This window comes from Nannospalax galili, unplaced genomic scaffold (genome assembly GCF_000622305.1).
Source record: "Nannospalax galili isolate Female #2095 unplaced genomic scaffold, S.galili_v1.0 scaffold342, whole genome shotgun sequence".
NCBI lineage: Eukaryota > Metazoa > Chordata > Mammalia > Rodentia > Spalacidae > Nannospalax > Nannospalax galili.
In genome coordinates, this window is record NW_008349359.1 from 445,230 (window position 1) to 467,896 (window position 22,667).

A 22,667-nucleotide genomic window follows, 5' to 3' on the forward strand; every position below is an offset into this window, starting at 1 on the left:
GTAGCTCAGACTGTCCTCCAACTCCCCCATCCATGTATTAATGAGGTCTGACCCTGTTTAACTTCTGAGATGAGACTGAGTGAGTTCATTGTGATGTGGCCTAAGATGCCCTCAGACTCTCCATCTTCATGACTCAGTCTCCTGAGTGCTGGGATCCACCATCACCTCTGGCTTTAAGGTATATCTAGGAGAGTTGGATTTCATCATCCAGGATGAAATGCGATTGTATAAATTACAACAATCCACGATCCCAGTGGAAGTGTTTCAGTTGTTGGATGTGTTCTCAGCTTCCCCATGTCAGCTAATACTTCATATTTACAATCTTTTCTTTCATTTGCTTTTTTTTTGGGGGGGTAGACTTTTTGAAACAGGATCTTACACTGTAGCTCAGGCTAGTCTTGACTTCAAGCAACCCTGTGCCCCCTGAGTAAGGATTACAGCTGAGAGCTGAGAGCCAACATGCTTCTCTCTCTCTCTCTCTCTCTCTCTCTCTCTCTCTCTCTCTCTCGATAGCTTTATTAGCTATGAGGGGCATGGACCTTCCCTCAGGTATGGAGGTCGGGACATCAGGGTTGGGGACGTATAGGATTTACAGGTGGACCCAGAAAAGGGGCCATGACCTCTGGGAATCTCAGAAAGTGAGTGCCTTCCCAGCATTCCGGAAAGCAGAGCATGCACCTCTTAACTTCATATTGGTCTTTAACTCCTGGATCCAAGAGATTCTCCTGCCTCAGTCTCTGAAGTAGTTCAGAATGACTGAACCACGCACTTGGAAATCTTAACAAATTTTAATTTTTAAAACTTTTATTTCTTATCTGAAAGCAGTATCTTGTGGTTTTAAAACCTCTTGCAGAGGACCTGGGTTTGATTCCCAGCACCTACATGGTAGCTAACAACCCTCCATAACTCCAATTCCAGGGACATCCTCTTCTGACCTCTTTGGGCATTGCACAACAAGGGTGCACTTACACATGTGCAGGCAATACACTGATACACAAAATAAAAACAATAAATATTAAAAAATATAACATTCAGCATCTTGTTATATGCTTATTAATAATTTGTTTCCTCTTTTATGATGTGCCTAGTTGAGTTAGTTGCCCATGTTTTTTTCTGTTGGCTCTTTTTTCCTTGACGTACACACTATTTATTTGGCTTGGTGGTTTTTGTTCATTTGTTTTTGTTTTTGAGACAGGGTCTCACTTGCACAGTGAGACCCTAGCCCTGGCTGACCCAAAACTACCTATATCGACTAGGCTGGCTTCCAACTCACAGAGATCCCCTTGCCTCTTGTGTTTGATCTTTGAAACACAATCTCTTGTAGCCCATGCCTTCGCCAAGCTACTGTAGCTAAGGCTGGCCTTGAACTTCTGATTCTCTTAACCCCTGATCCTCCTACCTCTACCTCTACCTCTACCTCTTTAAGAACTTGACTCTGCAGTTTTTTCTTTCTCAGTCCTAGTTTCCTTTCCTGTCGCTGTGATAAAATACTCTTACAGAAGCGATTTAGTGAAGAAAGGATTAATTTTAGCTCTCAAGGTCCATCACGGCTGGGAAGTAAAGATGTGTGGATCTTGTCTGCTTTGGGCAGTGCTGGGCATCAAACCCACTGAGCCACTGAAGCCATTGAGCTACAGCTTCAGCTTCTTTTGAAGGCCTTTGGACAGGGTCTCCCTGTAGCCCCAGCAGGCCTGGAACTCGATATGTAGACCAGGATGGCCTCCATCTCACAGAAATTCGCCAGCCTCTGCCTCTTGGGTGCTGGGACTAAAGGAGGGGACCACTTGCCCAGCCCTTTTTGTCAGGTCCTTTATGAAACATGAATGTGCCTTTCCATCTAGCTAAACTGCTGGGGAGGAGGCTCCCCGCTGGTGCGAGGCGGGAGTAGTACCTACAAAATAATAAAGCAGTTAGGCTCTCTTACAGCCCTATCCCAGGCGGTGGGTGAAGGGTTGGAGGTACAGTGCACTAAGCCTTTCGTTGCCCTCTGAAGTGCGCGTTACCAGACAGGGGAGGAGGTTCACAGGGTGTTTTTGTTTTGCTTTGCTTTTTAGGGAACCAGTCACTGCTGTTAGATTTTGGATGCGGGTGTGGGCGCCTAACTGTGAACTCGCCGCTCTTACTTTGGTGGCAGGTGCGGGGGGCCGCTGTTTCACAGCCCAGGCGTTAACTTGTGATCTGCGAGTGCGCCGGGTCTCCCAGCATCTCACCAGGCTCCCCACCCGAAGACCAGATTCCACCCATTTACAGTCATCTGGCTGCACCCAGTCAAGTGCGCGGGTGCTTCACAGACTAACCTGTAGGACCAGAGAAAAGCGAGGACCGCTGCTGCACTCAAAGCCACAGAACCCGGAGGCGGAGCGGCACACTGAACGCCGACAGTCGGCGTACCCCGCCTCTAGTGAAAGGTAGTTATCTTTTGGGAACGCGTCTCGGCCAGAGGATGCGGGGTCCGCGGACGCCGTCGGGGTGTCCCGGGATGGACTGCAGCCTGGCCCAGAGCCGGCGCGGACCTGCAGAACTGTGGAACCTGAACCTGGCGGTGTCTCGGCCACCTCCGCGGGGTCACCCCTCCAGCAGGTCATCAGGGCTGCTGGAGCGCTGCGCTGGAGCTGCAGGTGGAACCCCGGGACGCGGCGGGCGGGGTCTCGAGGCGCGTCACCCGTACTGCGCTCCTGATTGGCGGGTCCGGGAGGCGGCTCCGAGGAGGTTGCTGCGGTTAGACAGAGCCGGAGTAACAGGACTCTGATCGCGTCGCCCGAAGCCGCGGGTGGGATCCCACAGGACACGCGCCATGCCCTACCTGCTCATCAGCACCCAGATCCGCATAGTGAGTACCCGCGGGGGCCGCGACCACCACTCTGCACCTCCTTCCCGGGGTTTGGGGGTGGGGGTTGGCCAGGAACCGCGCAGACACGACCCCGCAGCGCGGGCTCCAGCTGGGGGAGGCGAACTCCAGGGCGGGGTGCTTGCAAGGACCCAGTCCAGCCGGTCTGCAGACACACGCAAGGCGCCCTGGCTCCATGAGAGCTGCATCCGGTGTCCGGCTCCGGAACGGAGGTGCTCCCCAACGTAAAGTGGAACAAGGTTTGAGAGGAAAAGGCGGTGCAAAGTCGCTGAGCCTGTGCGGAGCCCCTGGCCATACGCACAGCTGCTTGGGCCTCTAGACTCCAGTAAGGGCTGGTTCTGAAGCGCAGAAAGAACTCTATTTGTGAGGAAGGAGAGGGCCGTGGGAGGGGGTGCCTCACCTGGAGAAAGAGGTGCTAGTTGTTTCAGAAGCCCCCTCTTAAGCTTCCAAATGATATAGGACGGCCCCCAGCTAAGCAGCAGGGTCCCCTCTCCCGCTTCCTGCTTCCCAGTGTCCCAGCACCCCAGCAGTGGGCACCCAGTGCCCTTGGGATGAAGGGAAAGTAGTGGGTTCTTCATGTAACAGGACAGGTCTTGGCAGTGCCTGGAGGCTGGTAGTTTGAGAATCAGTCACCTGTATGGTTAAATATGGATTGCTGGGCTCTTTCCCCAGATTTCCTCTCTGGACTTGGGAATCCATACTCGAAAATGTCTTCAAATAATAATTTTTAATTCTTTTTTTTTGTGTGTGTTGAGACTGAGTTTCATCTAGCCCAGACTGGCCCCAAACTTGCTGTGTATTGAAAGCTGGTCTTGCCTCCCAAGTGCTGAGAATACAGGCATGTGCCACCAGCCTGGTTTTCTTTTAATTTTTATTTCTAATTATGTATTTGTGTGCCCGTGTGCATATGAATGCAGGTGCCCACGGATGACAGAAGCATTGGATCCCCAGGAGCTGGAGTTACAGGTGGTTGTGAGTCAAAGTCAAGGGACATGGTTACTGGGAATTGAATTTGTGTCCTTTGGAAACCCAGTATGTGTTCTTAAGCACTAAGTCATCTCTCCAGCTCTTGGCTTTCTTCTTTTTAGATACAATTTCATTGATATGTAATACAATACGAAAGCACTCACTGGATGAACATCTACAATTAAATGCACTTTTTAAAAAAATATTATGTGCCAGGCATGGTGGCATATGCCTCTAATCCCAGTACTCGGGAGGCAGAGGCAGGCAGATCTCTGTAAATTCAAGACCAGCCTGGTCCACATAGTGAGTTCCAGGCCAGCTGGGGCTACAGGGAGACCCTGTCTCAAAAAGACCAAAAAAATTATTTTTATGTGTATGAGTGTTGTGCCTGCATGTATGTGTGTGTGTGTGTGTGTGTGTGTGTGTGTGTGTGTGTGTGTGTGTGATGCAATGCCCACAGAGGTTATAAGAGGGAGTCAGATCACTGGGAACTAGAGTTATGGATGGTTGTTAGCTGCCATGTGTGTGCTGGGAACCACGTGGGTCCTCTGAGGCTCTTAACCACTGAGCCATCTCTCTGGCCCTCAATGCAGCTTTTTAAAAAAGCATCTGCAGAGCTGTGCAGCCATCTCTGTAATCAATTTTAGAACATTTCCAACATCAACAACATATACTTACAGGGTCCATTAACAGTGGCTCACTTCCCCTAATGTCCTCAGGCCCAACTAACTTACCTTGTGTTTGTGATTATGCTCTTCTGGGTCTGGCTTTTCTCACATGTCTTCAAGTTCCATTCACATTGTAGGATGGATGTATCAGTATGGCATTCCAGCCAAGTCAGATTCCACTGTAAGGCTACACTGTTTTTTTTTTTTTTTTCCAAGAGTCTCACTGTGTAGCCCAGGATGGCCTCAAAGCCCAGGTCCTCCTCCCTCAGCCTCTTGAGTATTAAGAGTGCAGGCTTGCCAAGTTTACTGCTATGAATATTTATGTATGTGCTTTTGTTGTTTGTTGTTTTGGGTGGTGGTTGTGCCTGCCTGTGTTGAAATTTTTATATGGACATGTGTTTTCATTTGTTCTCCAAAAGAAATGGTACAGATACACACAAACATGGCTTGGTGGTACCTGGCCTAAGGGAGCCAATAAGTAAGCAGTGTTTAGAGGCAATAAGCATTGTTTGGAGGAGTTGGGGAGACCCCACCTTGCTCCCCTCCCAGCTGTGCTCTACCACCACAGATCCTCACCACTGCCTCCCCCTTTATGTGCAGCATGCCCAGGGCCAGCAGGCAGGAGAAGAAGGAAAGCAAGACTTGCCACATCTAGCTGGCAGCCAGCCAAGCAGCCATTGTGGCTTCTCTTACAGGAGGTGGGCCCCACCATGGTGGGCGATGAGCACTCAGATCCAGAGCTGATGCAGCATCTGGGAGCCTCGAAGAGAAGTGTCCTAGGAAACAACTTGTAAGTAGAAGTCAGCTCCTTCTCCCTGGCAGTGCCTAGTCCTGTCCATTCCCTGTATACAACCATCAAGCCCCAAAACAATAGCTATTGGAGGGCTCGGCCTCATCTGCAGCCCCCCACACAGCCCAAGGCTTAGTGAGAACTTCCCACAAGACCCCAGCCAAAGTAGCTCATCCTTAGTGGAAGTCTAAGACTGCCTGTCCGAGTCTAGGCCTCTGTAGTGGACTATTCCTAGCCTTGCCCTCAGCTCTAACTAGATTCCATCAACAAAGACAAGCCTGCCTTGAAGGGCTGGCTGAGAGACAGAACTCAAGCCCTGGAAATGGGGCAGGACACCTGGATCCTCCTCCTAGCTAGTGGCTGCCTGGACACTCTGCCACTTTCCTCAGCTTCCTTCACACCTTCTCCATGTCTAAACAGCACTGCTTCCTTTTCTGCTCTCTTGTCCTGCCAGTAGTAAGGGCGAAGCATCAAACAGATTCAGGAATCCTGAGAGTTGCTAGAGTCTTAGTGCAAGACAAACAGGTCCCCAGCTCCCTGGGTCAGGGCTTTGAGCAGAAGCCAGTCCCATCATTCGCCAGGAGATACTTGCTTCAAGATATATAACTTAGCTAGGTGTGGTGGCACACTCCTTTAATACCAGCACTTGGGAGGCAGAGGCTGGATAATCTCTATGAGATAGAGGCCAGCCTGGTCTACCCGAGTTCCAGGTAAGCTGGGGTTACAGGGAGGCCCCGTCTCAAAACAAAAGAGATGCCCAGCTTGAGGTTTGAGCCCCTTATGGGCTTCACAGTCCTTTCTACACATCAACCTGAAGGAAAGCAAGCTTTTCTCCGTGCCACTAAATGTCACAGGGAGTCAGGAGCTATTTGGGGCAAACTTCTTGCTTTGGGACTGCATGGCAGCCAGAGGGGCCTGAGCCCCAGGGGAAGCAGGCTGCTCCTCTGAATGGTGGGGTGCTCAGACTAGCACATGTGGTGGTTCTAAGACTAAGATGGGGCAGGTATCCATCTTCTCATGTATAAATGGGAACAGTAATGGCCTTTTCACTGGCTGTTGGGAGAATAATGTATGTGAAGTATGAAGCAGAGCGACAGGAAACGTGCAGTTTAGCTCGTCACCCCAGAAGTGCCCAGCAAATGGGTCATTACGAGACCTTCTGAACAGGCCTGACATTTCAGCAGAGGCCAGCTTTGTTTGGGGGCTGCGTCCCCTTATGCCACCTTCCCCCTTCTCTTTACAGCTGTGAGTACTACGTCAACGACCCACCTCGCATAGTTCTCGACAAGCTGGAGCGCAGGGGCTTCCGTGTGTTGAGCATGACAGGGGTGGGCCAGACGCTGGTGTGGTGCCTGCACAAGGAGTGATCTGCTCATGCTGACTTGTGGATAGGCCACCAAGAGCCTTGCCCATTTCTTTCGAATTGTCACCTTCCTTGGCCCAACACTGATGGGCAGTTAATGGCCTCAGAAGTCCTGCTGCCATTGGTGGGGCACAGCAGACCCTTGTCCTGGTGTTCCCAGTTGCCCTCCAGCTACAGGCCTGACTCTGGCTTTTATTGTAGGTTCTGTACTGAAGACAAGCTGCCCAGGCCAGAAATGGACAGCCCAGTAGAGCACAGCCCCTGGACCTGGTCAGGAGGCTCCTGCACAGCTAGTCCAAGCCAATAAAGGGCTCTCATGAGTGGTTGTTCCTCAGCTCTGTTGTGCAGTGACTTGAAAAATGTGACATTCTCTGTTGGTGTGTTCCCATCCATGGAGGAAGGGCTTGACTGGGGCCTTCTGTGAAAGAGCCCAGCCCAGCATATTTTGTTTTGTTTTTGTCGTTTTTTGACACAGGGTCCCCTTGTAGCCCCAGCTGTCCTGGAACTCACTATGTAGACCAGGCTAGCCTCGAACTTACAAAAATCCTCCTGCCTCTGCCTCCCAAGTGCTGGGATTAAAGGCATGGGCCACCACACCCAGACTGTGTTTTTTTTTGTTTTTTTTTTTTTTAATTTTTATCGGGGCTTGGTGGCACACTCCTTTAATCCCAGCACTTGGGAGGCAGAGGGAGGTGGATCTCTGTGAGTTAGAGGCCAGCCTGGTCTCCATTAGCGAATCCAGGCAAGCTGCGGCTACAGGGAAACCTTGTCTCAAAAAGACCAAAATATATATATATATATATTTTTTATGTGTATGAGTGTATTGCCTGCATGTACTGCGTGTCGTGCAATACTGCAGAGGTCAGAAGAGGGTTTCAGATTCCCCTGGAACTGGAGTTAAAGACGGCTCGTAGCCGCCATGTGGGTGCTGGGAATCGAACCCGGGTCCTCTGCAAGAGCAGTCAGTGCTCTTAACCGCTGAGCCATCTCTCCAGCCCCCAATGCAGACTGTTTTTTAAAAAAGTTTATTGGTGCTGTTTCCAAAAAGGGCTGAGGGGTGGGAGAACTAGAACCAAGGCTACGTGGGCTGCCCCCCATCTTCCTGCATTCGGGCGATCAGCTGCTGCCGGTCGGCTGCCTGGCGCATACGCATCATGACGAGGCTTTCGTAGTCTCTCTCTGACAGCACTGAGCCCTGGGGACAGAGAGGACAGGGAAGAGTCAGGGCAGTAGGGCACAGCCCCACAGACTAGACTCAAGATGAGTTAGAGCTAAGTCTAAATAAAAGCCAAGGATGGAGAAGGGCAGGAGGGAAGGCCTGGGGCTTTCTGGACTCCAATCCATCCAGGTTCCTTTAGAGGGAGCAGGCCTTTGTTCTCCAGGCTCTCTCCTCCACGCTTCCCTTTGGCTCATCTCTAATCTTTTCCCACTACCTTCCTTTACCCAGACCGATCATATCTGTCTATAGCTTGCTTGGGTTCAGCCCTTCCTTGTGAATCACTTTCCTACTGCACTGGCCTGGTTCATTTCCTCTCAGCTTTTTATCTGACCCTCTCTCTCCACTCATGGCTTCCGCCTGGCAGGTTTCTAACTACAGAGGTCTGAGGTGCAGGGACCCAGCCGGCTCTGCTGGGCATAGATCGGAGGACTGCCCCCATGTGCACTGTCCCCATATGTTTTGCTCCCATGTGGTCTGTCCCAATGTGCACAGTCCCGGTGAGATCTGGCTCCTGCTGAGAATGCAGAAGCAAGTCCTGCCAGCCACACAGCCTCAAAGTTCAGAAGATGAGAAAAGCAAGCATGAGAGCAGCGTGCCAAGTAAAGATACACACAGGGCTCCTGGAGGGCAAGGTCTGTGGCTTGCTTTTATGTTCTTGTTAGCAGTGTGGGGTATTGAGGGCTATACTTTAATAATGTAAAGAACAATAAACAACACCTCAATGAGCCAAAGATGGGGTAGTGAAACCGTTCTCCAGCAGAGCTGAGCTGCCAACTCCACACTCTGATAAGAACAATAGTATGAATTAGATCATTTCCTCCCTCAGTGTGGCTGAAAATGTGAGACCATCTTGTGTTCCAACAGCTGTTTAGAGAGATGGAAAACCCATCTGAGTTGGCAGAGGCAAGCCAGGCCAGGGGTTGAAAGTGCAGTGGCCTATCTGTAGCAGAGAGCTGTGGAGCCCTGCCGGTGGCACTCTATACTGGTGTCATCCTGTACAAGGCAGCTTAGTGCTCAGTGACCCAGGGAATAAGACGGGAGTGGCTGGAGTTAAGCTGCTAGCCCTTGGCCAACCAGTTTGGAATAAGGGGTATAGAGAAACAGGAAGTCCCCCTACCCTTATACATGCCCCCTGCCAGGAGTAGCCCTTCTCAGACACTCTAACAACAACCACTGACAATTCAAGGCAACCCTACATGGCCCAGCCTTCTCCACAGAAGGGGACCCCAAATGAGGCCCTGCAGCTGGAGGGAAAGGAGCAATGATATGGGAGCAGCAGGGCCCTGACCCTCAATCGCTGGAGGTATTGGGATGGCAAGAGCAAGAAACTGAGGGGCCACACTGATGTCAAGGCTGTGGGGAAGGCAGCACTCCTGCCCCAAGTTAATATTGCTCTACCGAAAAAACTTCAAGTCACCCTTGGCATGCCACTGGCAGCCCTGGGAGGAGTGGAGCCTTTATAGGCATGGGGCTGTTCCCGTTAACACACCTTCTACATATCCCCCCCCCCCCCCCCCCTCTCCCTGCCCCCCCCCCCCCCCCCCCCCCGCTTTCCTGTGGCTCTGCTAATGAGGGCCTGTCATCCAGCCCCAAGGCTGAGTCACCCACACCAGCAGGTCTCTCTTCCTTCCCCAGCAATTGTTCCAAAAGCTCACCTTTCAATTAGTACACCTCCCTGGGTTCCTCCCAGAGATATTTGGGGCTACAGAGCCCGGCAGGCCTGCTGGGGTCAAGGTGGTGGGGCTGTGACTAGAAAGGAAGCAAGCTAGTGACACACCAAGCAGGGCTGTCCCCAGAGGAATCCAAAGCTTCCCACTGCCCTGGGGTGTTGGTCACAGGTGCCCCAATCCCAGCCTGGCCTACTGATGCTACAATTACCTCAGAGCATGAAACCGGCTTCCCACCTGACTGAGTCAGCTGAAAACAAAATATATCTCTCTACCACACACTGGCATAAACAGCCAAGCCACTAATCAGTCCCACAGCTGCCGGCAGAGAGGACACAGTCCTACATTGACCAGGAGACAGGGCACACGCTGGGAGCCACCAGAGAGAGGATGAGCAGGGGCCCAGCTGCCACTGACCTGTGGAAAGTTCACATGCTCCCCTGCCAGCAGTGAAGGTTCTGCCCTGCCACCTGGCTGCCCTGCCTATACCTTGTTCCTGCTCTGCTCCGTAAGTGCTGCTTCTTACTCTGTCATTTGCCTCCCCCCACACGTCTATCAAGTAACCGGCCACTCTCATCCAGGTGGGAACTTTTGTTCCCTGGTGCTCTGCTCTCCAGGCCTTGTCTCACCACCAAGATGCAGGTCAGAGGACCACGCTGAGCAGAAAGCACTGTTTGTTTCTAGCCGGTGAGGGCTCTCCCTGGTTCTTGGCATTCAGAACTCTGGCAGGTACCAAATGGTCTCTAGCTGCTCTTGAACTCCTCTATGGGCTTCTTAGGTACCAGGTCTGACTGCTGACTCCCAGGAGTCCCATGGAGACTTGGCGGAAAGGCTCCTTCCGCAATGCCTCCCTCTTCAAGCGACTGACCCTGGGGCGGCCACGGCGACTTCGGCGACAGGGCAGCGTGCTTAGCCAGGCCAGCACTGCTGGTGGCGACCATGAGGAGTACAGCAACCGAGAAGTCATCAGAGAACTGCAAGGGAGGCCAGATGGCCGGCGCCTGCCCTTGTGGGGGGACGAGCAGCCCCGAGCCACCCTGCTGGCTCCACCCAAGCCCCCTCGCCTCTACCGAGAGAGCTCCAGCTGCCCCAACATTCTGGAGCCCCCAGCTACCTACACTGCTGCCTACACTGCTACCCTGCCCTCAGCGATCTCCCTGGCAGGCCCCCTCCACCAATTCTCAGAGGAGGACCTTTCAGACACTTCCCATTTCCCAAGGACACCTGCTCCGGACCTCAGTGATCCTTTTTTCTCCTTCAAAGTGGACCTAGGGATTTCACTTCTGGAGGAAGTTCTACAGATGCTGAGGGAGCAATTCCCCAGTGAGCCCCGCTTCTGACCCAGCTGAGGGTGGCAAAGCTGGGGTGAGTGGAGGAGTGGAGCCTGAAGACCCAGGGAAGGTACAGTGGGGGCTAAAGGAACTGGTGGAGATAGGACTGGGTGCTGACCAGTTCTCCAAGTCACCCCAGGGTGGAAGGACTGGTCAGCTGGGAATGCAATTGGGGGGGGGGGTCCCTTTCTGGTAGGAGCCCTGAAGGAAGGTGGAGAGGCTAGTAAAAGGAAGCCACACCCTGTAACCACAGGACCCTGTCAGAGAGACAAGATGGCACAGGGCGAGTCAAGGTGTAGGACACAGACTGGGCAGAACAGATAGTACCCTACACCAGCCTCTAAAACCACTGTCAACAGAAAATCAACAGGACACATCTAGGAAGAAGTGGTCCAACTGAGATCAAGAAGTAAAGTAGGCAGGCTGGTCAGGGCTATGTAGTGAGACACTGTCTTAAAAAAAACAAGCAGGAAAGTGGGCAGGCCTGAGAGGAAAGGGAAGACAGGCTTGCCTTTGTCCAATGTGGCTGCCACTTACTTCATATGGCTGTTTAAATTAATTGAAGTAAAATCAAATTGAAAATTCAGTTCCAGGGGCTGTGGAGATGGCTCAATGGATTAAGTATTTGTTGCGAGTGTGAGGACTGGAGTTCAGATCCCCAGCACCCACATACAAAAGCATGGCAGCCCACCTGGAATTCCAGTGCTCAGGAGGCAGAGATGGGATCCCTGAGGCAAACTGGCTAATTAGACTGGCGAACTGGCAAACTTTAGGTTCAAGCTAGAGACCCTGACTCAGTAATAAAAAATGGAGAGCACCACCTTTAATCCCAGCACTCAGGAGGCAGAGGCTGGTGGATCTATGAGATCTAGGCCAGCCTGCTCTACACAGCAAGTTCAGGCCAGCTGGGGCTACAGGGAGACCCTGTCTCAAAAGAAAAAAGAAAAAAGGAACCAAGAAAGACACCTGACATCAACCCCTGGCCTCTACATGCACACGCACATTCATGCATGTGCACACCCCCACACGAACATTCATATACACACATACACATGCACACACCATTGGCACACATACACATACACAAAAAGAAGGAAGAAAATCTAGCTCCTTGTCATCCTAGCCACTTTTTCCCCTTGAGGATCTCAAGTAAACCAGGCTAACCTCCAACTCACTCTTTAACAAGAATGGCCTTAAACCTCTGATCCTCCTGCCTCTACCTCTTGAGTGCCGAGATTACAGGTGTGCACTACCACACCCAGTTTTTACGTGGTGCTGGGGATTGAAACCAGAGCTTCATGCATGCTAAGCAAGCACTCTACCAGCTGAGCAACATCCCAGCCCCCTAGCCACATTCCAAATGCTCAATAGCCACACCCGATTGATGGTTACTATACTGGACAGGGCAACTGACATTGCTGGACCAACGTCCACTGGTGAGTGCTGGCCACACCAGTGTGGAACCATCAGAAGCATAGGCCGCCAGCCATGGGTTGCAAGAGCAGGTACACAGAGTAAAACGCAGGGAAAAAGCCTAACAATCAGTAACAGAGAGGGCATGAGACTCAACCTGCCCACAGACCTCCCAGAGCAGTCCCTGATGCCTGAGGAGGCAGCTATAGGACTGCCAGCTTGCAAAGGAGTGCTTTGGGGAATTCCCACAACTATCATGTACAGGAGCCTTTGGGAAATGTTGTAAAACAACAGACTTCCTTCCTAGCAGAGAGGAGAACTGGATCAGTGAATGGACACTATACCATGAAGAGGCTCTAGAATCCTCCACCAGGACTGTGGGGCTCTACCTTACCCAAACCAGGCCAAGACCTCAAGTTGTGCTACTGCCCCACCCTGTGGCCTAGCCAGAAGATCTGAATCCAGAACTCCAGCAGCACTTGGTTGGACAATGTGGGTCTGAACCCCAGGTCTCTCCCAGGGTGAGAAGGCAGAGGGAAGCTTTGACATGCTGTCTCCACAAATCAAAGCGTTCCTCTTTCTTCCTCTTGTGTGGAGGTGCTGAGCAAAAAGTTTCCTCTGGATCCAGGAGACAATAAAGTTTTTTCTAACATGACCAATGGAGTGTTACCTGGGCTGTGAAATGCTGGGACTTAAAGATGAGGAAATAAAGCCTCTTTTAATACAGGGTCCTGAGCTGGGCTTAGGCTACTTCATGTTTCTCCTCTGTCCAGGGTCTGGGACACATTCCCAGAAAGCTTCCAATGCCTTAGGAAGGTGTTGAGACAGGTAATGGAGCAGAGATCCTGCTAACCTGCTGAGAGGCTCTGGACCCAACAATACCCAGGCTGTTTCTGAAAAGGAAAAAGCCAGGCTGCTGGCTCCTGCCCCCCAAACAGTCAATCCCTCCAATATGGAGAACAGCAGTGTCAAGGAGCCCTGTGCCCCAGCCTTTGTAGTCAGATTGAAAAACAGTGGGCCATGGGGGCCAGGGTGAACACAAGCCACTGTGGAGTTGCAAAGACTAAGGCAGCCCTGGACCCACTCAGCTGGAAGGTACACACTGCCACAAGGGGGGCACCATAGCACCCCAGGTTCTGCATGGGACTGATGCCATTTTTAGAGATGTGCTTCTTCAGAGTCAGTCCGTGAGTAGGCAGCCAGAGACACCCCTGGAAAACTGAAGTACTGGGGAAAGACACAGCTGCCCTCCTTACTTGCCTGCTACGCCTTCTGCCCAGCACTGGGCTGTCTAAGCTCAAATCCTTTATATCACACCAAGAGCCACCAGGCAAGAGGTGCCCTCTCGGGGGGATGAGAGTGCCAACAGGAGATGTACATGGAAGATAAGGTCCAACCTTTGGGTAGGCCTGGAAGTGTACCTCAGTGACGGAATGTAGGCTAAGCATGAGTGAGACCCCAGGTTTGATCCCATGGTCAGGGAAAAAAAAAAGAAAGAAAATTATATGGTATAGGGTCCCTCTTGTCTTCAGAGAACAGGGATCAGCAGGAAATCAGCCTTCCTGCTTGGGCTACTGGACCTACCAATCTATTCAACACCCACCAATCTGGACTTGGGAAGAAAGGGCCTGAGAGTAGAAGAGGATGGCCCCAAACCCCCAGCAGGCCCAGCTAGGCGACTCGGGCCTCTTACCTTTGACAATCCTTGGGGGATGGGGCCCACTGTGCCCCGGGGCTGTCCCTCCAACCAGGAAATCTTCAGAGGGTTGTCCACCAGTCCCACTTCATTCTGGACTGCCAGCTCCTACCAAACAGAGTATCTGGTCTCTGTTCCATCCATTCCATCAGCCATAAGGGGCTCTTTCTACGCCACAGAAAGACCAGAACCAGCATTCTATTTCCCCATGCAGAGCTAGGCAACCTCAGCTACCTGCAAACAATGGTATGCTGGAGCTCTAACCTTGTGGTGGGAGAGGGGAGGGGATGCGCTTTCTGATTTGGAGGAGCAAGGAGGAACATGCAGGATGGGAAGGCAAAGTTGGTGCAGGATGAGGGTGTTGTATGGAGCCAGCCAGAGTGAAATTAGATCAGAGCATTCTCCTACCAATTCTGAGAGTCAGGGGCCTTCAGAAGACTAGACTTGAGTTGGCCTACACTAGGAATGTGGGTCACCTAATTAGGAGGACCCATAAAGTTCAGTCCTACCCAGAAGATAGAGTTGACAGTGTGCCCAAACCCCACAGAGCACTCACCGCAGCTTTGACAGTTGCAAACTCCACTATGGCAGTGCCTGCCTTCTTCCTGGAAAGCACCAGGTTGAGAACCTCCCCATACTGTGAGGATGAGAGAGCCATAGTAAGCAGTCAGCGTGGCCTAGCTTGTGCCAGAGTCCAGCCCTGGAATAACTTCTTATTTTTAGGGGCTCAGAGAGGTAAGGCTGGAGAGTAAATTAAGGTGTTTCATTTTCCTAGGTACACAGGACATTATAGGAGAGATGAAGAAAACACTGGAACCTAGGCTGGCACAGTGGCACAGCAGCCACTGCCTGCTGAAGGCAGGAAGAGGAGGGGTCGTGCCAGGTGAACCACCTCCTCTCTCCCAGCACATCCAGACAAACCCTGTGCTTCAGGGAAAGGCCTGGGCCTAGGCAGGAAGGAGAGAGCAGGCGTGGGGAGCACAGGACAACTCAAGTGATGGGAGGACTGGCCTAGAGAAAGTCTGTAGGCTGTGCCATAGTTATGAGGCAGCCAAAAAAAAAAAAAAAAAAAAGAGTAAGCGACATTAATGATGTCCAGGGGCGTTTGGGCTACTTGGGCTGAGACAACAGGAAGTGGAAGTCTGGAGAGAAGACCTTTTGCAGAAGCCTCAGGAGAATATCTTTGGAGTAGCCACCTTGGGATTCATCGTCCTTCTGGCACTTCCACTTCAGCTGAAAAGACATCACCAACAATACCACCAGACCTGCAAGTGAGCCGGCCACCCTGAGCAGACACAAAGCCCCCTGTAATCTAGACCACGCAAAGCACGCTTTCCTCTTGGAAACTGAGAGGGAGGCTGTGAGATCAGCCCTGCAACATACTTCCTGCCTTGTAAGAACCCTTCCAAAGGGCTTCTGAGGGCTTTCCCACACTGCTGTGGAAAGCTCTGAGAAGCAGACCTGGGCTCCAGGGCACTGAAGGATGGAAAGGATATGGAGCAGTGCTGTTCCCATGGGAAGTTCCTGTTTTTGCTGAGGTGATGTGCTGTGGTCCACAAATCCCACCAGACTTACCTTTAGTTTGGGTGTTCCTTTGCCTTCAGTACTTTCTGTTTTATCTGAAAATATTGAGAAAATAAGAAAGGTAAAGTTTCAGAGAGTCCAAGGTTCTCACAAAGGAGAGGTGGTACCAATCCAGAGGAACTAAAAAGGCTACTCCTGACCAAGGCCAATGTCTCCTGCCTAGGAGGAAGGTCTAGTAGGAAAGGTAGATGCAATTCCACCCTACCCTGGGTGGCCTGTTCAGTCATCTCCTAAAGGCCACCTATTGGCTTTCTCAGACTAAGAGCTGGGAATACATCCTGAGGGCCAGAGGCAGAGACACAGCATATGGTTCCACTGAGGCCAAGTACCCCAAGAACTGGTAGGAAGAAGAGAAAGGCGGCATGTGCTGCAGTAGGATGCTATGGATGCCATGGGGGGCCCACATGCCAGAACCTCCATAACCACTTCACCAAGCAGCCAGCACGGCCACTTAACAGGGTGGGGTACAGCTGCCCTGGAGGGGAGGGGGCAGAGGAGAGGGTGTACTCTCACCTCTCAGCCTCTGCTCACGGTCCTGGCGGATCTGCTCCCGGACCAGCCTCTGCTGCTCCTCCAACTGACGAGAACCCTCTTCTCGCAGGCGTGCAATCTGCAGGGTGGGGGATGGAGGGTGGGATGACAATTCTGTGCAGATCCAATTCTAGGTTGGCTCACCTTGTAAAGGTCCCTGGGAGGTTCCACTTGCAAGCTAGGGCTCAGCAACCTGTGAGTGGGATAAATCACCCAGCTCCCACAGAAGATAGAAAGAACAAGCTCTCCCAACACTACAATTACCCAGGTCCCACCTCCCCCTCCTCTGGGAGGGCCTTCAAGCTACAGGGTCTGGATGCTCACCTCTTGCTCTAGTGTTGTGGTACTCCGGATCTCTTCCTCTTCCTCACTCCCTTGGGCCTGGGCCTGGCGCTCCCGGGCCTCCAGATCTAGACAAAGGGTTGAGTGGCCTAATTGCTAATTTGCACAAACCTGCCATGACCTCAGTCCACCCCAGCTCTGGATGCTTCCCCAACATCTTAAACAGGATGACAGCATATAGTAACCTCCCACTGTGCCCACATACTTTATTGCAAAAGGACATAACACAGAAGAGGGTTGGGTTCCTGCCAAGCAGCCAGGGGTCTGGAAGAGTTAAACAGCTCACACTGACCAAGCAGGTTCTCTCCACACAGTGAACAGAGAACAGCCCAGGGCAGTGTGTCAGGGATGCCTGTGGGTAGAGCTGCTAGCCTGTGTTCCTGTGGCTTGACACCACAGCCTGATCTGTGCCTCTGCTTTGATTCTTTTCTCCACTGAGCTCAAGCTCTCACTGTCTCCCATCCTGCCACCTCACTGTCCTGTGGCACACCTCGCTGTGGCTGTGGCTCTGGCTCCAGTAGCTTCTCCAAAGATAGGCAAATTGGTCCTGTATACTTCTCACATACCAAGGGAAGATTGCTGAAGCCCTGTGCTAGGCCAGCTGTCATGACAAACTCTTCTCTCAGGCCTGAGACTCCCTGCTTTCCTTTTTGCCTACTTTATTTACCTGGAACTTCCACTCACTGCACCCTGCTCCAGTTCGGAAGATCAAAACCAGGGCCCTGCACATGCTAAACAACTGCTCTACTACTGAGCCACACCAAACCCATTTGTTTGTTTGTTTGTTTTGAGTAGAGAAATGGATGCACTAGGATGGTATAGGCATAAATTAAAATATATGGAAACATAAGAGAGAAAATTGAGTACAGAGAACCTGGACCAGTGTTACTGAGTTGATAAAATTGTTCTAAAACTGATTTACCACTTGGATGTGGTAGCTCAGGCCTACATTGTAAGTATCCAGAAGGTTGATGTAGAAGGATTTTCCTTCAGTGTGAGGGCAGTCTGTGCTACATAGTTTGGGCCAGCCTGAACGAGAGAGAGAGACAGACGAGAGAGAGAGAGAGAGAGAGAGAGACCCTGTCTTTTTTTTTTTTTTTTTTTTATATGTAGCCCCAGCTGTCCTGGCACTCACTATGTAGGCCAGCTCGCCTGGAACTCACTATATAGACCAGGATGGCCTTGAACTCACAGAGATCCGCCTGCCTCTGCCTCCCAAGTGCTGGGATTAAAGACATGTGCCACTACACCTGGCTCTCAAGTAGTCTTCTATTACAAATAGGTGCTCCTTGGCATACACAGGCACATGCCCACATGCCCACACAAAATAAATAAGAGGCTGGAGAGATGGCTCAGTGGTTAAGAGCACTGGCTGCTCTTGCAGAGGACCCTGGTTCAGTTCCCAGCACTGACATGGCAGCTAACAACCATCTGTAATTCCAGTTCCAGAAGATATGACACTCTCTTCTGACCTCCATGGGCATTGCTTGACATGGGGGCACTTACATACATGCAGGCAATAAACTTATACATATAAAAATAATAAAATATTTTAAAACTGAATTTTAAAAAATGTGCATATATTTATTTTTTATTTTATTTTATTTTTTTGAGATGGGGTCTCTCTGTAGCCCCAGCTGGCCTGGAACTCCCAATATAGACCAGGCTGGCCTCAATCTCATAGAGATCTGCCTACCTCTGCCTCCTTAGTGCTGGGATTAGAGGTATGCACCACTACACTTGGCTCTGAATTCTATCTTTGATTCCTTGAGACTCTGGGGAAATTTCCCAGAGTGAAGGCTTTGGTGGGAAGACAAGACTAGAATCAATGACAAAAGACCCAGCCTGGGACTCTCAGTTTAAGTTCCTGCTCTGGTAAGTTTCTCAACTTTAATAATAAACCAGTAACTGGTATCTTTCCTAAAGCGTCTCAAGGACCTAACAACCTCTCTGAACAGTTTTGCCCAGAGCTTTGGCCAAGAGGCCCCAAAAAGAAACGTAAGGGAGACTAATGAAAACAGCCCATGGAGCCAGGCATGGTGGTGCATGCCTTTAGTCCCAGCAGAGGCAGGGAGATCTCTATGAGTTCTAGGTCAGCCTGGTCTACATAGTGAGTTCTAGGACAGCTAGGGCTGCAGGAAGACCATCTCAAAAAGACAAAAAATTAAAAAAATTAAAAAAAATAAGAAAATAGCCCAGGGAAGCCATCAGTCACAGTGTGACATGTCACCTACCAAGTTTTACTTTTTTCCTTTTCTCATCAAGTTTCTGGGTCCTCTCTGCTGCCTGCTTCTTGGCTTTCCTCACCTTGTCATATGCAGCCTGGCAAGAAAAAGGAACACAGAGCAGAAAGTAAGCCAGAGAAAAAGGACAGAGCCCCCAGCCCAGTACCATCAGGGTCTCTGAGCTTAGACAGTGAATACTGTACCATGTGGCAGAGCATCAAGGCCTCTCCCGTCTTAGTACAAGTAAAGCCCACCCTGCTTAGCTTCTGAGATAGATGAGACCAGACATCTTCAGGGTGGTATGGCCACAGACAGCAGCAATCTCTAATCACCGGGGATAATTCAGTTAAAGGAGGTGGTACTTACCCTCGCTGCAGCATCCGTCAGCACCTCCAAGGCTTGGGAAAGCTGGTGGAAGTGTTCAGCTATACATAAAGACAAAAAAAAAACAAAAAACAAAAAACAAAAAACCAAGAACAAATAAAAATGGATGTGGTGATCATGTGCTTCCTCAGAAAAACCCTTCAAAGAAGCCGCAGGAGGACAGAAAGCCAACAGCACGTGACAGACCAGCAGTGAATAGTAAGTGTACCCCCAACTGACTGGGGACACCCCTAATACATGTAGAGTGATTCCCTGGGATTGAATCCCTGGGATCCCACTGATCAAGGCAGGCCATATGCACCTACATCTCCAGAATACACAGGCCTTAGGTAGGCAAAGTGCAGTGTCAAGTGAGCAGGTCTCTTCCTCCCCAAGCCCTTGAAAGAGTTTCACCTGCTCTGGGATTATCTGGATTTTTGTCTGGGTGGCAGGACAGCGCCTTCTGCCTATATGCCTTCTTCACCTAGAAGAATAAGACACAGTCATTCACTCCCACCACAGGGATGACAGGAAAACCATGCCCATCTAAAGGGCTGCAAGAGGGAGGCATGGGCCATGGAGGAAGATGGCCAATGCCACCCACAAGAAGACCAGGGCCTAGTTCCTGCTGAGTGCTCAGCCTCATCAATACCCATATCAAAGTTTCCTGGAAGGGCAGGATCATAGCATCCTGGTCTGGGTACAGCCATTTGCAAACAACTACCATACACACCTTTCGTGGACATGGGAGCTGGGGTAAGTTTTCTGAAGGAAAGTTTAGCCACAAAAAAATTTTTTTATTGAATTTTGTGAATTTCACACAATATAATTTGATCATATTTAGGCTCCTCTCCCCTATCTGCACCTCTCTTACAGTCTCACCCCCTGGATTTCATATACTCTGTCATATATATAAAGGCCTATGGAGTCTGTCCTTCCCAGCTGTCTGGAAAACTCTGTTTCCTTGTGGTCATCTACCACCTCTGGCTCTTAAAATACTTCTACTCCCTCTTCTGCAATGGTCCCTGAGCCTTGGGTGACAGAAGTGTCATATAGGTGTCCTATTATTGGCATTAATTTTTTGTTTTTCTTTGTTTCTGAGGCAGGGTCTCACTGTGTAGCTCTGGCTGGCCTAGAACTTGCTATATAGACCAGATTGGCTTTTAACTCACAGAAATGCCACTAATTTTTAACATTTTTGCTGGGCTTGGTGGTGCACACCTTTGATCCCAGCACCTGGGAGGCAGAGACAGGCCAATCTCTGTGAGTTCAAGGCCAGCCTGGTCTACATAGTGAGGTCTAGGCCAGCTGGGGCTACAGAGAGACCTTGTCTCAAAAAGACAAAAAATAAATAAATAAAATAAAATTACAGGGCTGGAGAGATGGCTCAGCAGTTAAGAGCAGTGACTGCTCTTGCAGAGGACCTGAGTTCAATTCCCAGCACCCACATGGTGGGCTATGAACCATTCTTAACTCCAGTTCCAGGGGAATCTGAAGCCCTCTTCTGACTTCTGCAGCAATGCACGACATGGGTGCACTCACATACATGTAGGCAATACACTCAGACACATAAAATAAAAATAATAAATATTTAAAAAAATAAAATAAATTACATTTTTATTATTTTGTGCTCCTGTACTGCATGCATGTGGAAGTCAGAGGCCAACCTTCAGGAGTTAGTTCTTTCCCTTTTCCATGTGGGTCCTGGGGATCGATCTCAGGTTGGCAGCCTTAGTGACGGGTGCTTTTACCCACTGAGCCACCTCACCAACTCTAGTGACTAAACTTTAAAATATATTTTCCCTTTGACCCAGCCTAGGAATTTGGACTTCAGAGGTAGGTCAAAATAAATATATAAAGGATACTCAATGCAATAATGTTTAAATGCCCAGTGGAACCAGCAAAACCTCCATCAACAAGGAGATCCATTAAAAACATACAGTAGTCTGACATGGTGGTACATGCCTGTAATCCCTGCACACAGAAGGCAGAGGCAAAAATTCAAGGCTATCTTGGGCTATATGACAAGTCCCAGGCCAGCCTGAGCTATGTGAGACCCTATCTAAAAATAAAAACAAAACAAAAATGATCATTAAGGGGCAGGCAAGATGGCTCAGTGGGTAAGGGTACTTGCTGCCAAGCCTGACAACCTGAGTTCAATCTCTGGGGACCCACTAGTGGAAGGAGAGAACCAACTTTTGCAAGTTGTCCTATTGTCTTCTGACCTCCATAAGCATACCATGGCGCATGTGCACTCACATACAAATAAGTAAATAAATAAATGTAATGTAAAATTTCACTTTAGGGCTAAAGTGAGACAGGTAGGTACCAGGTATAAAATTTAAAAGAAAATAAATTTCCAGGTGTTGAATCCCAGAACTTGTGGGTCTGAGACCAGCCTGGTCTACACAGAGAGTTCCAGGGGCTACAGGGAGACCCTGTCTCAAAAAGGCAAAAATAAATAAATAAAAGAAAAGAAAGGAAAAGAAATCAATAGAGAAAACAAATAGCTACAGACACTTGGGCATATGCATTGTTTTTTCTCAGAGTGTCATCAGGGCTGAGAGGGGAACCTCAAGCCTGTAATCTAAGCAGTTGAAAAGGCTGAGGCAAGACTGGGATACATAGTGAGTTCCAGAGAACTTGTCTCAAAAAATATTGAGCGGGAGAAGGGGGTGTTATTGAGAGAAAGACCCTAATTGGTTTTCTGAGATGGAGTCTTGCTGTGTAGCCCATGATGGCCTCAAAAGTCATGGTCTTCCTTCCTCAGCCTCCCAATTGGCTAGGAGTATAGCTATGCACAAACCTATATTATACACACACACCCCACCGCCCTTTTATTGTCTTTTTGAGACAGGGTCTCCCTGTGGCACTAGCTGGCCTGGAACTCCCTGTGTGGACCTCAATCTTCACAGAGATCCTGCCTGCCTCTGCCTCCCTGGTGTTGAGATTAAAGGTGTGTGCCATCACACCTGGCTCCCCCAACCTTTTTGAAACAGGGTCATGATATACAGTCAAGCTAATTGGAACTCACTATGTAGTCCAGGCTGACCTCAACTTTGATGCTCCTGCCTCAGCCTCCCAGGTGCTGCAATCACAGGCATGCACCACCAGGCCAAGCTCTAGAACTTTTTTTCCAAGTTTTTTAGTTTTTTTAAAAATATACCTTATTATTTTTATTTTTGTGTGTATGAGTGTATTGCTTGCACATATATAAGTGCACCCATGTTGTGCAGTGCCCACGGAGATCAGTAGCGGTGTCAGATCCCCTAGAACTGGAGTTATGGACAGTGGATGCTGGGAATTGAACCCAGGTTCTCTGCCAGAGCAGCCAGTGCTGTCAACTGCTGAGCCATCTCTCCAGCCCCCTCGAGAACTTTTTTTTTTTTGAGACTGGGTCTCCCTGTAGCCCCAGGTGGCTTGGAACTAGCTATGTAGATCACGCTGGCCTTGAACTCATAGAGATCCGCCTGCCTCTGCTTCCCCAGTGCTGGGATTACCTGCACCACCACACCTGGCTAGAACTTCTTTTATTAGCAAAAATAAACAAACAAGGCTACTAAGATTTTCTTTCATGTATGGCCTGTCTAGATGTTTTGTAAAGATCAGAGAATCTGCCTCTGCTTCCCAAGGTCTCTGCTGCTCACCTGTATTTTGTATA

The 22,667-nt window shown here is 50.2% G+C and overlaps 3 protein-coding genes across 6 annotated transcripts in view; 2 read left to right on the forward strand and 1 right to left on the reverse strand.

Annotated features, from left to right (window-relative positions):
- Positions 1 to 2,700: 2,700 nt before the first annotated feature.
- Positions 2,701 to 6,969, forward strand: Gchfr (GTP cyclohydrolase I feedback regulator). 2 transcript variants are annotated; one of them, XM_008846771.2, is made up of 3 exons: positions 2,701 to 2,830; positions 5,178 to 5,272; positions 6,837 to 6,969. In XM_008846771.2, the coding sequence occupies exons 1-3, from the start codon at positions 2,795 to 2,797 to the stop codon at positions 6,940 to 6,942; spliced, it is 237 nt and encodes a 78-aa protein (XP_008844993.1). In that variant the 5' UTR covers positions 2,701 to 2,794; the 3' UTR covers positions 6,943 to 6,969. The 2 variants fall into 2 exon arrangements, with proteins under 2 accessions (XP_008844993.1, XP_008844992.1); XM_008846770.2 differs by having other exon boundaries at positions 2,702 to 2,830; positions 6,516 to 6,969.
- Positions 6,970 to 7,643: 674 nt separating this feature from the next.
- Positions 7,644 to 22,667, reverse strand: part of Dnajc17 (DnaJ heat shock protein family (Hsp40) member C17) — a 46,510-nt gene continuing 31,486 nt past the window's right edge. Inside the window, exons 2-11 of the mRNA XM_008846773.2 lie at positions 19,421 to 19,490; positions 19,010 to 19,068; positions 18,653 to 18,740; positions 16,401 to 16,486; positions 16,059 to 16,155; positions 15,537 to 15,580; positions 15,117 to 15,194; positions 14,518 to 14,598; positions 13,959 to 14,069; positions 7,644 to 7,830 (exon numbers count right to left, since the gene is read on the reverse strand). Of these exons, the coding sequence (XP_008844995.1) occupies positions 7,714 to 7,830; positions 13,959 to 14,069; positions 14,518 to 14,598; positions 15,117 to 15,194; positions 15,537 to 15,580; positions 16,059 to 16,155; positions 16,401 to 16,486; positions 18,653 to 18,740; positions 19,010 to 19,068; positions 19,421 to 19,490 (831 nt within the window). The 3' untranslated portion in view covers positions 7,644 to 7,713. The remainder of the gene's footprint in view (positions 7,831 to 13,958; positions 14,070 to 14,517; positions 14,599 to 15,116; positions 15,195 to 15,536; positions 15,581 to 16,058; positions 16,156 to 16,400; positions 16,487 to 18,652; positions 18,741 to 19,009; positions 19,069 to 19,420; positions 19,491 to 22,667) is intronic.
- Positions 9,414 to 13,929, forward strand: CUNH15orf62 (chromosome unknown C15orf62 homolog). Of its 3 annotated transcripts, none has more exons than XR_003851668.1 (2): positions 9,414 to 10,922; positions 12,576 to 13,929. XR_003851668.1 is itself a non-coding variant. In XM_029570251.1 (2 exons), exon 1 carries the CDS (start codon positions 10,334 to 10,336, stop codon positions 10,859 to 10,861), a length of 528 nt encoding a protein of 175 aa, XP_029426111.1. In that variant the 5' UTR covers positions 9,414 to 10,333; the 3' UTR covers positions 10,862 to 10,886; positions 12,576 to 13,929. The 3 variants fall into 3 exon arrangements, 2 of the variants coding, with proteins under 2 accessions (XP_029426111.1, XP_029426110.1); XM_029570251.1 differs by having other exon boundaries at positions 9,414 to 10,886; XM_029570250.1 differs by lacking the exon at positions 12,576 to 13,929 and having other exon boundaries at positions 9,414 to 10,208; positions 10,300 to 11,710.

Excerpts from the sequence above, each read along its gene's own strand:
- Gchfr (XM_008846770.2), top strand. The coding sequence starts at position 2,795 with ATGCCCTACCTGCTCATCAGCACCCAGATCCGCATA. Across the intron at positions 2,831-5,177 it reads TCAGCACCCAGATCCGCATA|GAGGTGGGCCCCACCATGGT; the intron begins GTGAGTACCCGC and ends CTTCTCTTACAG. Across the intron at positions 5,273-6,515 it reads AGTGTCCTAGGAAACAACTT|CTGTGAGTACTACGTCAACG; the intron begins GTAAGTAGAAGT and ends TTCTCTTTACAG.
- CUNH15orf62 (XM_029570251.1), top strand. The coding sequence starts at position 10,334 with ATGGAGACTTGGCGGAAAGGCTCCTTCCGCAATGCCTCCCTCTTCAAG.